Genomic DNA, 14923 nt, shown 5'->3' with positions numbered 1-14923 from the left:
TTCATTTGAATGTTCTTTCAGGAATTAGTGGTGGATTGCCAAATGAACTTGAACATTTACCAGGCTGAAAGCGACCATACTGCCTCACCTCCCAACCTCATCGATTCTTCACTCAGTGAGTCCTTCAAATATTTATATCCTAAGAAAGTACGGTACATTTGTGTTGGGTGCGGGGTGGGGGACCAAACTTAAACCACAGGTCCTTCTCTTATGAAACTAACATAAGCCAATAATGGGAGGAACAGGATCTCCTACCCCTCATCCCCAAGGACAGTTGGGCCTAACAATCAGTAAGGACTCAGTAACATGAGGGCTGAGCCAGTAAAATCGCTTTGCCACCCAGTGCCAATTTCCCCTCCACCATGTTGAGCAAAATTTCACTCAGTATCACGTCCTTTGTGAAACCTTACACGTACCACCATCCACTAAGTCTCCTGCTCCTCTCTCCGGGGCTCTTTGGCCCCTGCATCAGTTAGAATTCAGGTGACCTGCAAGTGATGAAACCCCAAATGAACAGTCACTCAAACAGTTTAACTCTCCCAGGTAACCAACATCAGTGTGGGTTTTCACAGCACCAAGGACCCAGGCTCCTCTTATCTTGTTCCGCCACCTTGCTGGGCCTATGCTCCTAAGATCACTTCCTGGCCCAAGATGTTTGCTCCCACTCCAGCCATCTGGTCTGAAGTCCAGAGTGCAGGAAGGAGGAAACGCAGGGGGCATATACCTCCTCCCTTATGAACTCTTCCTAGAAGCAGCACGCACCACTTCTGCCCACGTGTCATTGGCCAGAATTTAGTCATAGCATCACACGGAATGTCGAGAGACCTGGAAAAATGCCCTGAAGCCAGGCAGACATGTGCCCAGCTACAAATCGGTGTCTCTACTGATTAGTGAAGAAATGGGGGAACAGGTATTGAGGGACATGGGTTCCCATCTTGCCAGTCCCCTTCCCATTCCCTGTTACAGCCCAGATTTTCCTGGGACTTCCTCAGGGACAGAGCCTGACCCACAGGGGGCTCTCCAGCAGGTCATAGCTGACTCCAACTGACTGCTTCTCACATGCCATGCAGCACAGTTATCCAGTTTACATGTATTAACTCATCTAGTCTCACGCTGCGATTCAGATTCTATCATTATCCTCATTTTAAAAGTATAAAACTGAGTTAGAGTACCTGGGTAACCTACTCAAGGTCACACAGCCATTAATTCAAAGAACTAGGATCTGGACCCAGGCAGTCTGACTTCAAGGCACCTGCCCTGAACCACCACAGACTTGACTAATGTCTGTGAAACTAGCTGCATCACAACCTAGTTTCTGGCTAGGTTTCTCCTAGCCAGAAACCTCACGGACTCTCTATCCTGGAAGCCAGCTACACTCCTGGTGTGGCACCCCTCCTCCATGCTATTGGACTAAAACCAGAGGACCAGCTATTTCTAGACCTTTATTTCTCTGTGAAAAGGGAAAACAGGAATAAAATAAAAATGGCACAGTTGACACACACACACAAAAAAAAAAACCACTGGGGGGGGGAGAGGAAAGGAAGAAGGGAGAAAGGAGGTGGAGAAGTAGATGGGGTAGGGGTTCCCCATTACAGCAGCAGGAGCCAGTAACCCGGGATGCTCACATCTCTCCCCTGCGGGCAGAAGTGGCCCCTTCCTCCCAGGGTCACTGCCCTGTCCCACCTTGGCTCCCCCAAGCCTCTTGGGAGGTGGACAGTGAGAAGTCGGATTCCCAGGCTGGGGAGAGGAAGAACCGTGCTGAGGGAAGGGGCCTGGGGTCAGACCATGCACAGGGAGTGACAGCCAAAGTCCCCCCACTGTCTCCCCAAGGAAGGGACCTGGGGGGAAGGGGGAAGGGTGGACACCAGAGGCCGGCGTTGGCTCCTCTTCCAGCATCAGGCGAGAGACAGAACTGGGGGAACAGGAACAGGAGGGAGTCAGAACCACAGCTAGCCCTCTGCCCACAAGTGCTCCTGCATATCCCCCTCCCAGGAGCTGCTGTTCTCAGGCCTAGGCCCATCCTTGCAGACCACCCTCCCAATGGGGTCTCCGAGTTCATGCCTTACCAGTCAGAGCTTCTTGGGCAAAGTATTTGACATCCACATCCTGATCCTGGGTCAGCTTCTCTAGGATGGGCTTGACTTCGCTCTGCAGCGTGCTGGAAGGACAAAGGGAAGGCAAGGGAAGGGGTGAGCCAAGCTGGGCAGGAGGGCATGAGGCAGGCAGAGGGCTCCTGGGCAAGGAGGGGTTCACACACACAGACGGCATGTGAGCCCAGAGATGAAATTACTTTGTAGGCTGGAAGTCTAACAAACTAGAACAGAGGTCTCAGGGGTCCAGAATAGGCAAAAGGAGGTCAAACGGTCTGGGAAAGTGGGGCAGAGAATAACAGGACCCACAAGTCTCTGAGGCTCAGCAAATGGATGTCTTTATTTACGTATTTACTGAGGCCTACTCTGCATGAGGTTGAGTAGAGCGGTAAATCGAACACCTGACTCTTGCCCATGGAGAGCTTGGGCTAGAAGGAAGACACAGACCAAACTGACCATAAGTAACAGAGAAGTGTCAAGTGCCAAAGAAGTACCTGGCCCAATGGGAGCCAAAGGGAGGTATCTACTTTCAAGTAAGGGGCCCTAGGAAAACTACCCGCACCGAAAGTCAGGTGTTTGGGGGAAATGAAGGCATGTCCCCTTCCAGTTAACAAACTGTTCCTCTGCCCCATACAACTACCATTCTTACTTCTACCATCTACATCTGTTTTGCCTATTTTTGAACTTGATATAAATGAAATCACAGACTATGTTTTCTTGGGTCTGGCTTCTCACTGAACATGAGATTGGGGAGAATCATCTGTGTTGTTAAGCAGAGCAAGAGTCTTCATCACTGAACAGTCTCCAATTGTAGGAACAAACCAGTTTATCCACTGTACTGTGGACAGGCACTTGGGCTGTTTCCAGTTCATGGCTAATATGAGGAAAGCTACCACAAATGTCCTTTTGCTAGAAATAAACACTCACTTCTCTTGGATATAGGCCCAGAAATGGACATGTTGTGCCGGCTCACAGTGAACACATTCTTAGCTTCACTAGATTCTACCAGTTTTCAGTGACTGTACCCATTTACCACTTACAGCCCCAACTGCTGTGTAAGAGAATTCCAGCCATTCTACCAACACCAAATGACCCTGAGTTTTTTTAAGGTTAGCCATTCTGGGGTGTCCTTTTCTAAAGATTTTATTTATTTGAGAGAGCAAGGGAGTGTACAAGTCGGGGATTGGGAATGGGAGAAGCAGGCTACCTGCTGAGGGGCTCAATCCCAAGACCCCAGGATCATGACCTGAGCAGAAGGTAGAGGCTTAACCGACTGAGCCACCCAGGCACCCCCTGGGGTGTCTTTTCATTTATAATTTCCCAACGATTGATGAGGCTGAGCACCTTGTCATGTACATATTGGCTACGAGGAGATCTTTTGGAAGTACCTGTTCAAGTTGGGTTTTGCCTAACTCTTGCATTCGTCTAGTTGACTAGTAGGAAAGTACTCTGGATGAAATCAGTCCTTTGTCAGAAATATGTATTACAAATACGTCCTCCCCCCATCAGTGGCTCACCATTTTACTCTCATAATGTTCTCCCTCAATGAAGTTCTTTTACTCAAGGTGAGCTCATCAGCCTTTTCCCATGGGGAGCTATTTAACAAATCTGAGCAATTTAAACAAATCTTTGCAAGTCTTAAAGATGTTGTCCTGTTTTCTTCCAGAATCTTTACTTATTTTTCTGATTCTGGTCTGTTAACTCTAATGTGCTTACGTACCAAGTGGGAGGTTCCCCCCACCCCCCACATGCATATCCAATTGACCCAGTCATCTATGAAAATACCTACATTTCCCTCCTGAACTCCAGTGGTACCTACTGTTATATACACACAGGTCTGTTTCTGTGCCCTTGATTCTGTTTCTTTGGGCTACATTATTGCGCCAACACCTCACTTTTTAATTACTGTGGCGTCATAAGTCTTGGTATCTGGTAGTTGAAGTCTTCCAACTTTTTCTTTTTTAGGACCACCTTTGCTACTCCAGATCTTTTCATTTCCATGTTAATTTCAGAATCAACTTGTCAAATTTTCAATAAAGGATCTAAGACTGACTGACAGATTATAATGAATCCATACATAAATTTGGGGAACCATCCCATCCATGAATATTAAGTAGATCTTTAATTTCTCAAAGCAGTGAGTGTTTTATAGTTTTCACTAAAGATGTGATACACCTCTCATTAAATTTATTCCTTAGTATCTGATGATTTTGGTGCAAATTGCATACATATACAAAAATAATTTATATTTATTAATTTCATTTTCTAACATGTTGCTACTAGTATACAGAACTGCCACCCCACTGTCCCCTCCCACTATGAGATAGGCCATGGGAATTCTCATTCCACATCTGAGGAAACCAAGACCTTGGGAAGGTGAAGAGATAAGCCAAGTTGACACAGTAAGCGAAGACACACACTGGGTCTCAAACCCTAGGCTCCAACTTCAAAGGTCAAAGATTAGGATGCCTAGAACCAGTCCCACCAGTGTGTGAGGGAGGATCCAAGCCTCACCTGTTGTCCAGGATAGGCCCTATCTTCTGTAGGGACTTGGCCACATTGAAGCGGACATTGGCGACAGGGTCCCCAGCCATACGCAGGACTGTGGGCAGCATGTGCTTGGTGGTGATGTCCTGCCCACAGACCTCAGACAGCACCTGGGGGCAGTGAGTGACAGAGGGGTGATTATACAAAGTTCATGGTTAACTCCCATTTCCCCCTTCCTCTGACCAGGCCACCTGAGGGATGAACAGGCCTGAGGGTGACACTGAGCAACATGGGGGATTCTGAGCCCAGGTTCACCGACCCTGGGGTCAGCTGATTCTCCTGAAACTACCATCTCCACTAATGCCCAAATACCACTGTCTCCCTGTCCCGGAAAACCCCAGCCCAGACTGTCCTGTCTCATTTTCCCATCCTCAGAATATTCTCTATCTTCTGGGGATGCGCCCGATTCCTAACCCTTGGCATGCCTTCCTTTAGTGTGATGGTCTCCAAGGCGAGATGTGGGAAGAAATCATCAGAGAACACTTAGTTCTACCTATATGTTTTTAAATTCTGTCTTTTAATTTTTAGTTATGTATATGGTTTATTTAAATGAATAGAAAGGAACCCGTGCTCCATATTACATTAACTGCTCTAAACCCTCTGCATATACCACCAGATTAATCTTCACCACCTCACGAGTACTGTGATTACCAGCACGAGTGCTCTACTGGTAAGAAAACTAAAGCACCCAAGCAGTTAGGAAATGTCCCAAGGTCTGCGACTAATACATGGCAGAGCTGGAATTAAAGAGTAGGTCCGACTCCAGAGCCTGCACACAAAACCAACTATCATAAGCAAGCATGCATATATGCTTTGTGGAGGAGAGGGATGCTCGGAAAGGTCTGGCAGTCACTGCTCAGCAGGCCAAGCCTCCCTGTCTTGGGGTTCCCACTATGCAGGTCCCCACCCCCTGGCCTGTAGTTCCTCAGGGACTCCTCCCTGCCCCGCCCAAACCTCACCATGTCCCCACTCCCAAGCCAGACGTCTTCCTTAGAACCCCCGCCACCCCGCCTCTCCCAGGTACTCCCAGTTCCCTGGGCACAGGCCAGCAGGCAGGTGGGGACGCTCACATTGATGCAGAAGAGCGTAGTCATACGGTGCAGGTAGTTGGGGTCCCCAGACATGGCCAAGACCTTGGGGATGATAGTGGCATGGGCCCACTCCTTCCCAAATTTCTCCACCAACTTCTTCAGGTTGCTGGTGGCTGCCTCACGGATGGCATAGACTGCAGAAGGGCAGGGATTCAGGAGGTGAAGGAGTGAGCAGGCAGGGAGTAACAGTCACTCGCACACCTAGGTACTAAGCTGCAGGTGAACCAAACGGTTTGCTATGTGCTAAAGGTAGGGTTATCTTCCCAGTGGCTCCAAGACACAGGTTTCACTATTGGCCTTTTATAAATGGGCAAACTACAGCTCTAAGAAGTGACTTGCCCAAGCAAATCATTTAGTAATTAGTACTTGGAACAGTAACAATACAGACAAATGTTAACTTTAATTTTTACCCGTCAGTGAAAGCAATGAGCAGTTCTCACAATGGCCCCGAAAGACTGAGAAGCCCCCTATTTCACAAAGGAGTGTGCCTGAGCTTCCACAGCCAGGGGGCAGGATTCCAGGCCAGGTCATCTGCCCGATGGCCCTCACCCTCTCTCTCTCCACTGCACCAGTCCACCCCTACATGATCTGCTCGATCCCCCTCCCATCCTGCATTTCTCTAGGATTCTAAAAAGCCAAGGAGTTGGTCCACATAAGCAGCTGGCCTGGAAGAGTGACTCCACACCCCTCCCAGCCCCAGCCAATGCCCATCTATCCTTCCTGGAGCACCAGCATCCTCCCCCATCCTGCTGGAGAGACTCACCATGATCCACAAGCCAGGCCATGCACAAGGAGTTGAGCTTTTCATCAAAGAACTCCACCCCCTGCAGAAGAAAAAAAGGTTAAGGAATCAAGGGAGACTGGGCAGTTTCCAGCGATACCCCAGGGAAACACCCCCACCCAAACCCATCGGGTATTTCTCAGCTTCATCTGGGGGGCTCCTCTCCCTTCTCTTTTCTAACTGAAGTCCACCCACCTTTATAGCCCCAATCCCCGTGCCCCCTCCTCCTACTCCCCAGACAGCCCACACAGGCCCCAGGGACACTGTCATAGCCCTGGACACGCTGCCCACGATGAGGCCTGACCCCAAGCCACCTCCCTCACCAGCTGTCCAGCCAGCAGCGGCATGTACTCAATGATGGCCAGCCGCACTCGCCACTTGGCGTCTTCAGCCAGCTCCACGATGGCAGGCAGCAGGGACTGGGACAGCTGCCGGATGCCGATCACCTCATTCACGCAGTCCAGGTTGGAGATGATGTTCAGCCGCACCTCTGGGCACTGGGGAGAAGACAGGGGTCTGAGAGGATGCACCTGGCCCAGAAGAGGGCCGAGAAAGTTGAGCCCCAACAACTCCGTAGAAGCTGCCCTTCCTGAGGGCCTGCTACTGCCCTGCCCAGCAACTCCTGAGCAAGCAACATGGGTTATTATGGGAGGCAGTTTTCAAATCTCACCAGAGAGCACAGAACATGTTCATTCATTCTGAAGAACCTGCAGGAATCACTGCAGAAATATGGTGCTCTGGAAAAAAGAGACGTGGTAACATTCCCACTCTGCTGGGTGCCAGCTGGGAGCCCATCAGCAGGGGACGGGACCTCCCTGGCTGTTAATCTGTGACAGGGAAGCAAGCATCTAGCCTCGGGGGTGGTTGAGGTCATTAGAGTGCCTGCTGGCATCTGATCCACAAGAGGCCTGATGTGTCCGAGCTCATCAGAGTCACTTCTGTGACTTCTACTCTCCCTGCTAGTCTTTGAGCTCTGTAAGGAGTACGTCTCATTTATCCTTATGTCTCCGGTGCCTGGCACAGTCTCTGGCCCATAGCAGGTGCTCAACACATTTCTGCTCAAAGAATGCACAAAGGAATAAGGAAGTATTTTTCAGTTGCCTGTTGACTACCAGTATTATGAGCACTGACTTACTACGTATGTATACACACATACATGTCACTATACATGTATATACGTATACACACGTACGTACCCCACCTACTTCCATAAAGCGTGTGAACAACTTGTAATAAAAGGCACATAAACACAATTAGTTGTTAATCGAAACAGAAGCCCTACTAGATCCTTGTGTCAAATCACATATTCCTAGGTGGCAGACATCACAAGAAGTTCTAACTTGAACCAAGTGAGAAACAAATCACTGAGCCAAGTAAACCAGTGTGCTTTGCAATAAAGGGTTAACTCAGCAAGTCCAGGGTGCTGAAACTAGGCACATTCCGAACAAGGGTTGGGCCCCTGACCACCTTCTGGGAGATCTCTAATCCCCTGGAATATCCTATCTGGTGAGAGTATCCTTGTGGTTACCTGGGAGACTTGGGCTGTGCCAGACATTACGCTAACAACATGTCTTACAGCAAGGACCGGGCTATCAACTTGACCTCTGGAGGGCCTGCAGACCGAGTAACTGAGGTCAACCACGCAGGCAGCTCCAATCCATGGCCGTGTAACCAATCCCCAATAAAATCCCTGGGAACCAAGACACGGTGACCTTCTGTGGTTGGCAATACTCTGTGGGTGCTGTCACATGTCATCCGTGGGAGATCTAAGCTCCGTCCACAGGACTGCACGAGAGAGGACACCCGGCAGCTCATGCCGAGTCTCCCCTGTGCACCTTTTTCCAGACTTTATCCTTTCACTGTGACCAACAGCAACCCCAAGTAGGAGAGCTTTTCTGAGAGGGCTGTCCTAGCAAATCACTGAACCCGAGCATGGTGGTGGGAACACAGACGTAGAAAGCAGTGAAGAGTAACGCAACTGCTGAAAAGGACAAGGGGGGGCTCGGCTGGCAGCTCTCAAGTAAAATCCCCAGAGTCCTGCCGACAAATGCCTCTTTCCTTTATCAAACACAGTAAGGCTCTCATTTAGGAACAGAAGACAGACAATTCCCTGCTGGCTAGTCCAACAGCTGAAGGAGAACTCTCAGAACCAACACCGTTTCCCTCCCTACACCGTACTAGTTCATTTCTTTCTAGAGCCAAGGATACTGAGGGAGGGAGGAACTATCCCAATACTGACCACCCTGTTGGTTTCCCTTTTCTGTGACAGTTGCTTTAAATCTTACGGAGTGGATTTAAACCTTTGTGAAATGCTGATTACATAAATTGTATCAACTTATGTAAATAACTGAACATTAAGTCAACTTTTCTTTCTCTCTTTTTTTTTAAGAGACAGGGAGGGGGGAGCGGGCGGGGGGAGGCAGAGGGAAGGAGAGAGGGACTCTTAAGCAGGCTCCACACCCTGCATGGAGCCCAATGTGGGGCTCAGGGTTCCATCTCATGACCCTGAGATCATGACCTAAGCCATTTTGACCTAAGTCAAAATCAAGAGTCGGATGCTTAACCGTTCAAGTCACCCAGGCGCCCCTCAACGTTGCTTTTCTTTTTTTCTTTTAAAGATTTTATTTATTTATTTGACAGAGACACAGCGAGAGGGAACACAAGCAGGGGGAGTGGGAGAGGGAGAAGCAGGCTTCCTGCGGAACAGGGAGCCCAACGCAGGGCTCGATTCCAGGACCCTGGGATCATGAGCCGAGCCGAAGACAGACACTTAATGACTGAGCCACCGAGGCGCCCCCTCAACGTTGCTTTTCTTAAAGGGACAATGTTTTATAAACATTGTGCCCAATGTTTATAAAAGCCTGAACTGTCATAATGTTAAGAGATTATACCTATTCTTTCTTTTCCTAAGAAAGATTTCTGGAGTGGGAACAGCCCCTTCTGCCACCCTAACCCCAGTCTAGGAAAGCAAGTTAGTTTGGCTGTGCATGTGTCAGAATCTACTCCAGGGGAATGTAAGAAAGATGATCCAAGTCAACTGGGCGGACCAAGATGTGGTCAGAGTCGGGGCTGGCAAGGGTGAGGAGGGAGCCTCGCATTATCCCTCACTCGGTATGAAGGCATCAGCAACACCCAATATAAAGAGGGATATTTCTTCTTTGATAAGTTGGAAATCAACCGGACTGAGGTCTCATTTGAATAAAAAAACAACTGAAAGGCATATAAAACCACTGTGATGGCCTTTCTGTACTGTGTAGAGACCCACGTGCAGAGTCTGGCCTGTTTTCAAATATGATGAAGAATTAAGGGAGTTAGCACCTATCCAGAGCTGTGAATGGAAATGTCCTGACAGTGAATGGGCCTCTTTACTTTCCCTGAAGGTTAGCCATACACAACCCTAAAGATGGAAAATACTGCACGTACCCATATGGGAGTCTCACCTCTGGGGACAAGGAGGAAATGAGCATCTAACAAACCACCACCTAACTGAGTATGGCCTCTGCAGCAACACACGAGCCAGACCAATTACTTCCCCCAGTTGGCATGTCACTCCCTGGTGCAGAGCATCAGAAAGCCCACCTCAGAAGGCCCAGAGGAGCAACCCTGGACCACAGCTGAAGAACAACCCTTGCTGGAGTATCTGAAAGGTCAGGTATAATTCTGAGACTCCATGTCAGCCAGAGACCAGAGATAGGAGAAGCCTTTCTCAGATGAGGGCTTTCCCACAAACCACCACTTACCCTCAGGAAGGGCAGAAAACTATTTCCTTGTTGAAACCATGTCAGCCAGAGACCGGAGACAGGAGAAGCCTTTCTCAGATGAGGGCTTTCCCACAAACCACCACTTACCCTCAGGAAGGGCAGAAAACTATTTCCTTGTTGAAACTACCCTGGTCATAAAACAACAACAAAACAAGGCTTTGAAATGAGCCAATAAACCAAGTGAGTAAGTGTGTGCAGTGAAGGGTTAACTCAGCAGGCCTGGATTGTCCGAAACCTACACTTTTCAAAGACAGGGCTGGCCCTTGCCCAGCTCCTGGGAGGTCACCTGAGCCCCTGGTGCATAAGCCACAATGTCCTGAACACATGAGAAGAGAAGGCGTAAACAAATACAATGCCTTACACCATGTAACTTTAGGCATATCCAGAAAAAGGCCTTTTTATTTGGATAAGTTTATAAATCTTATCACATATAAAATATAAAGTTCACAGATTTAAACTGAAATCTCAAATACAAGCCAGATGACTAACTCACACCCAGAAAACCGGGATGGGTTTTTGTCTTTTCTTCTTTGCAAGAGAAGCTGCGCTGGGACAGGGGCGCCTGGGTGGCTCAGTTGGTTAAGCGACTGCCTTCGGCTCAGGTCATGATCCTGGAGTCCCGGGATCGAGTCCCGCATCGGGCTCCCTGCTCAGCGGGGAGTCTGCCTCTCCCTCTGACCCTCTTCGCTCTCGTGCTCTCTCTCATTCTCTCTCTCAAATAAATAAATAAAATCTTAAAAAAAAAAAAAAAAAAGAGAAGCTGCGCTGGGACAGACCACGGCTGCGGGAGTATGATCGCCACGCAGCACTTGCTAACAGCGAAACTGGCACAGAAACCGGCTCCAGCACTGCTTTAGCACGTGTGGGCTCACCTTCACACTCAAGCTCAATGTGGATCTCTCCTCGATGTCAGAAAGCAAAATGCTCCCCAAGACCCTGGTGAGGTGTTAAAAGGACACAAAATCCAATTCGAGGGACTCTCACCAGGAAAGCTGTCCCCATTTAAGCATCAGAAGTGAATATAAATTATAAGAAGTTATAACTACAAAAAGCATGCTTATAAAAGAAAACATATGTGAAGCACTTTACTTGGGTCATAAAATTTAAGTCATTACAAAAATTATGGTTTAAATTGTAACAACTGATACAAATGAATGACCAAAAGTAAGATTACTAAGCTTCTCTTTAAAAGGCGCATTGTCTATAATTCTGGGGCTGAGAGATTATCCCATTATAGCAGAATTTAAAAACGTGATATTCTGGGGGCAGTGGCAGGGACTCAAGCCGACGTGATTTCCTAGTACTGGGTGTGCTGGGGGGCGGGGGGTGTAGGGAGAGCAGGGAGGAAGGAAGACTGAGGCCTTTGGCAGAATGGAAGTCACACTCCAGCAAACTGTCTCACCATCTGCCTGGTCACCCCCGTGACAAGAACCAGGGAGCCTGCAAACCAGCCGCACCGCACACGGTCCTGTCTGTATCTCTGCAGCCACACTTTCTCTCCCACCAGTCTGGTCTCCCTGTACCTCTGCTGGCCTCCCCACTGCGTTCCTTCTTTGACAGTAGCCTCAGGGTTCCTGTCTAAACCCCACATCTGTTCCAGTGCCTCCCAATGCCCACCGCTCGGTTCAAGTCCAAACTCCTTCCTTGGCTGTCACCCCACGACCTGTCCAGCCATCACCCAGCACACATTCATCTTCTGTGCTCCAGGCCAACTGAAGAGCAAGATGCGGTCACATGACTGGCTCTGGCCAATGGGGTGTGTGGGGTGGGAACAGACTGATGGGTGCTCTCTTTTGGGTCTTGCCCTTACGAGGACCACACTTCCTGCTGCCTAATACCTTCTGCCTCCATGCTGGCTGGGGGTGGTGAAAACCAGAGCAGCTGTCTCAGACCCAGAGAGCGCGGAGGTCAGCAGGGCTAAACCGCAGCGTAGGCCCACCTAGCTCTGAATTGTGAGAAAATTAATTCTCTTATGTAAGCCACTGTATTTTGGGGTCTTCACTACAGCACCTTTACCTAAATTTTAAAAGACACGAATGTATCACAGCACCTACATGATCATGGAATCATCGGATTGCCCATCCGGCTCTCTCTACTGTCAGTCTCCGAAGTTCTCTGAGTAGTACAACTGTCTTGGGTATTTTTGGTATCCCTGACACCCAGAAAAAGAACCAGCACAGAGCAAGGGCATGCAAAACGCTGTCCAATAAGTGAATGAGGGAATGCACAGTCCACAGTGCCCACCAGTATTCAACTCATTCGGGACCTGGGTGTCTGTTAAGATTCTAGGAGACTCCTGGCCAATCTGGGAAAGTTGCTGACCCACCTGTCACCTCTGCCAACCGAGAGCTCGAGCCTTTGCGGTACCCTTACCTCATCCTTCAGCTGAGCCAGGAAGAGGGGCAAGAGGTGCTCAATGGTGTTGTCTTTGCCCAGGATCGGGGAGAGGCCCATGATGACGGAGGCCAGGGCCGACTTCACGTGTTGGTTGGCATCTGACACCAGCTCCTGGGAGGGAGAAGGAAGTGGAGCCACAGGGTCAAGATGACCCCTGCAGCAGCAAGTGACCAAGCACACTCCCACCTCCTCCGAGGCCCGAGCCCTGGCCTGCTTCTGCCCTTCTCCCTCATGGAGCAGGGATGGTTCCGGGCACAAGAGTACAAGGCAGTTTCTCATCTGTCCGCCTGCTTAGAGCTCCATGAGCCCTGCTCCTACAAGGCCCCCACCCTAAGGCCAAAGCTCTTGGAACTTTGGAGGGGAAGCACTTCCACTCCAAGCTCAGCCCCAAACCTCAGATTCTGCCTGCACTCAGGGACCCTACCTGCTTCCAACCCAAGACCGCCCAGTCCTAGAAGGCTGGGGACTGTTTGCCTCTGAATGTCCATAAAGCCCAATGTCCACCCCTCCTCTTCAGCAGGCTAAGATCTGCCCTATTCCTCCCACCAAACTCCTTGTTACCTTGATGCAGGGTAAGATCTGGGTCATGATCACATTCTCCCGACAGTCAGCTGAGAGATTTTCACAGAATTCTGTGGGAGAGGGAAGGGAGGCAGAGGAAGGTGAGACCTGATGTCCCGGTTCTGGCTCGGGCCCCTCAGACACCCTCCCGTTTGCTGTGTTCTGGTTACCAGCACCAACCTTTGACCTTGTGGGAGGCTGCGGCCCTCACCTCGGCCTCACAGTCTTTCATCAGGTTCTGGAAGGCGGGCACCAGGTCTGTCTTGGTGATCTCAGGCCCCACTGCTTTCTGGAGCTGCAGACAGAAAGCAGGGGGAGTGAGAAGGCTGGGCAGGACTCTGGGTGAATGAGACCAGAATCAAAGTTAAAGGCACCAGAACTGGGGGCGAGAAGAATGCGGCCCTTGGAATCACTGCTGAGATCTACTCCCAGCACCACGGGCTGAGCCCAGGCAAGTCTCCAAGCTTCTCTGAGCCTGTTTCCTCAAAAGCAAAATGAGGGCCATGAGAGTACCTACCGCATAGTGTTGTCGTCTGCATTAAAAATCACAACAGGTCTCCTTACTGCTCAAGCTATTTGGGGTGGGGTTTTCTGTTATCTGATCCAAAAACATTCTAGATATGGCTCTTCCTTTTTATTTAGTTAAATATTAATTTTAATTTATATTCTTCTGTATTTTTCAAATTGGTTACCCGACCCTGTATTACTCTTGTAACGAAATGAAATGCATCAAGACTGAGGGGGAAGAAGGCATGCCAGGGAAGGCACCTGTGTTCTGCTGCAAAGCTGGCTCCTGAAGACCTAGCAGGAAGCAGGACAGCTCATGACTAAGCAGGCAACAAACAAAAACTCTGAAGGGCCCAATGTTACCTGGGACAAATGCTGCCCCTCAGACAAACAGGACACCTCCTGAGTGTCTCCTGGGCACTGCGCACTGCTTAACTCCAAAATCCCTGCCTTCATCGAGCTTTCATCTAAAACCCAGTGTGATCCAGTTCATGCTGTCCGAAAGCCGAGGATGGAAGAATCGTCTTTAACCATGGTGCTGAGCCTCCGGGGTGCAGCCGCCCTGTGCTAACATTTTCACGGGGAACATGGATGGTCCAGGAAATGTTATCCTGAGGCTCCAAGTCCTTCCAGCAAACATCATGGAAATAAGCACACTCACAGGAACAGGGAGCCACGGGGTGGGAAGGCACCCAAGGCTGGAACCCTGTGCTTCTCTCCAGCTTTCTCTCACGTGGGGCCCCCAAGAGCAAGTCCTGAATGTTCTTACTGGCATTGGTTCTGGACTCCCAGGGCTCCATGCACATGCTGTCCTTTTGCTGGAACACAATCCTACCCCAGCTCTCACCCACTCATCTTCTAGAACCAGCTGCAGCACCCACCTCCTCTTCTCAATGTCCCACGCAGGTCTGTCGGCTTTGGGGCTGACAGTTTCCCTCTATCTCAGTGGACCCTCCCCTTCAGGCTGCCTGCTCCTTGGGGAGGCTGGGAATATGAATTCACTGGATCCCCAGCACCCACAAAAAGAGCTGATGCTCAACAAACATGATGGTGGGATAAGCAAACTTGAGTCTCTGTGGAAAGAGCCCTGTCCTAGGATGTCAGAGACCTGGGATCTTTTCCTTGTTCCGCCTGCCCGGTGGTGTCATTCTGACCAGTTTTGAGCTGTGCTATGGCCTGAACTACTGA

General features: G+C 49.7%; 1 protein-coding gene across 2 annotated transcripts in view; it reads right to left on the bottom strand.

Moving 5' to 3' along the window:
* Nucleotides 1–14923, bottom strand: part of PPP2R1A (protein phosphatase 2 scaffold subunit Aalpha) — a 40919-nt gene continuing 25996 nt past the window's right edge. The window contains exons 7-15 of one of the 2 annotated variants that reach the window (XM_028095576.2): nucleotides 13409–13523; nucleotides 13229–13299; nucleotides 12644–12778; nucleotides 6833–7006; nucleotides 6492–6552; nucleotides 5708–5862; nucleotides 4605–4747; nucleotides 2067–2158; nucleotides 1–488 (exon numbers count right to left, since the gene is read on the bottom strand). In XM_028095576.2, the coding sequence (XP_027951377.1) occupies nucleotides 469–488; nucleotides 2067–2158; nucleotides 4605–4747; nucleotides 5708–5862; nucleotides 6492–6552; nucleotides 6833–7006; nucleotides 12644–12778; nucleotides 13229–13299; nucleotides 13409–13523 (966 nt within the window). In that variant the 3' untranslated portion in view covers nucleotides 1–468. Of the gene's footprint in view, nucleotides 489–1429; nucleotides 1913–2066; nucleotides 2159–4604; nucleotides 4748–5707; nucleotides 5863–6491; nucleotides 6553–6832; nucleotides 7007–12643; nucleotides 12779–13228; nucleotides 13300–13408; nucleotides 13524–14923 lie in introns of those variants that run through there. The other variant, XM_028095577.2, reaches the window with a different exon arrangement.

The sequence above is a fragment of the Eumetopias jubatus genome, unplaced genomic scaffold, assembly GCF_037043125.1.
Source record: "Eumetopias jubatus isolate StellerSeaLion01/CBP00866 unplaced genomic scaffold, mEumJub1_p1.0 scaffold_10, whole genome shotgun sequence".
NCBI lineage: Eukaryota > Metazoa > Chordata > Mammalia > Carnivora > Otariidae > Eumetopias > Eumetopias jubatus.
The sequence above is the reverse complement of the archived record's forward strand: the minus strand, read 5'-3'. Positions and strand labels throughout refer to the sequence as shown.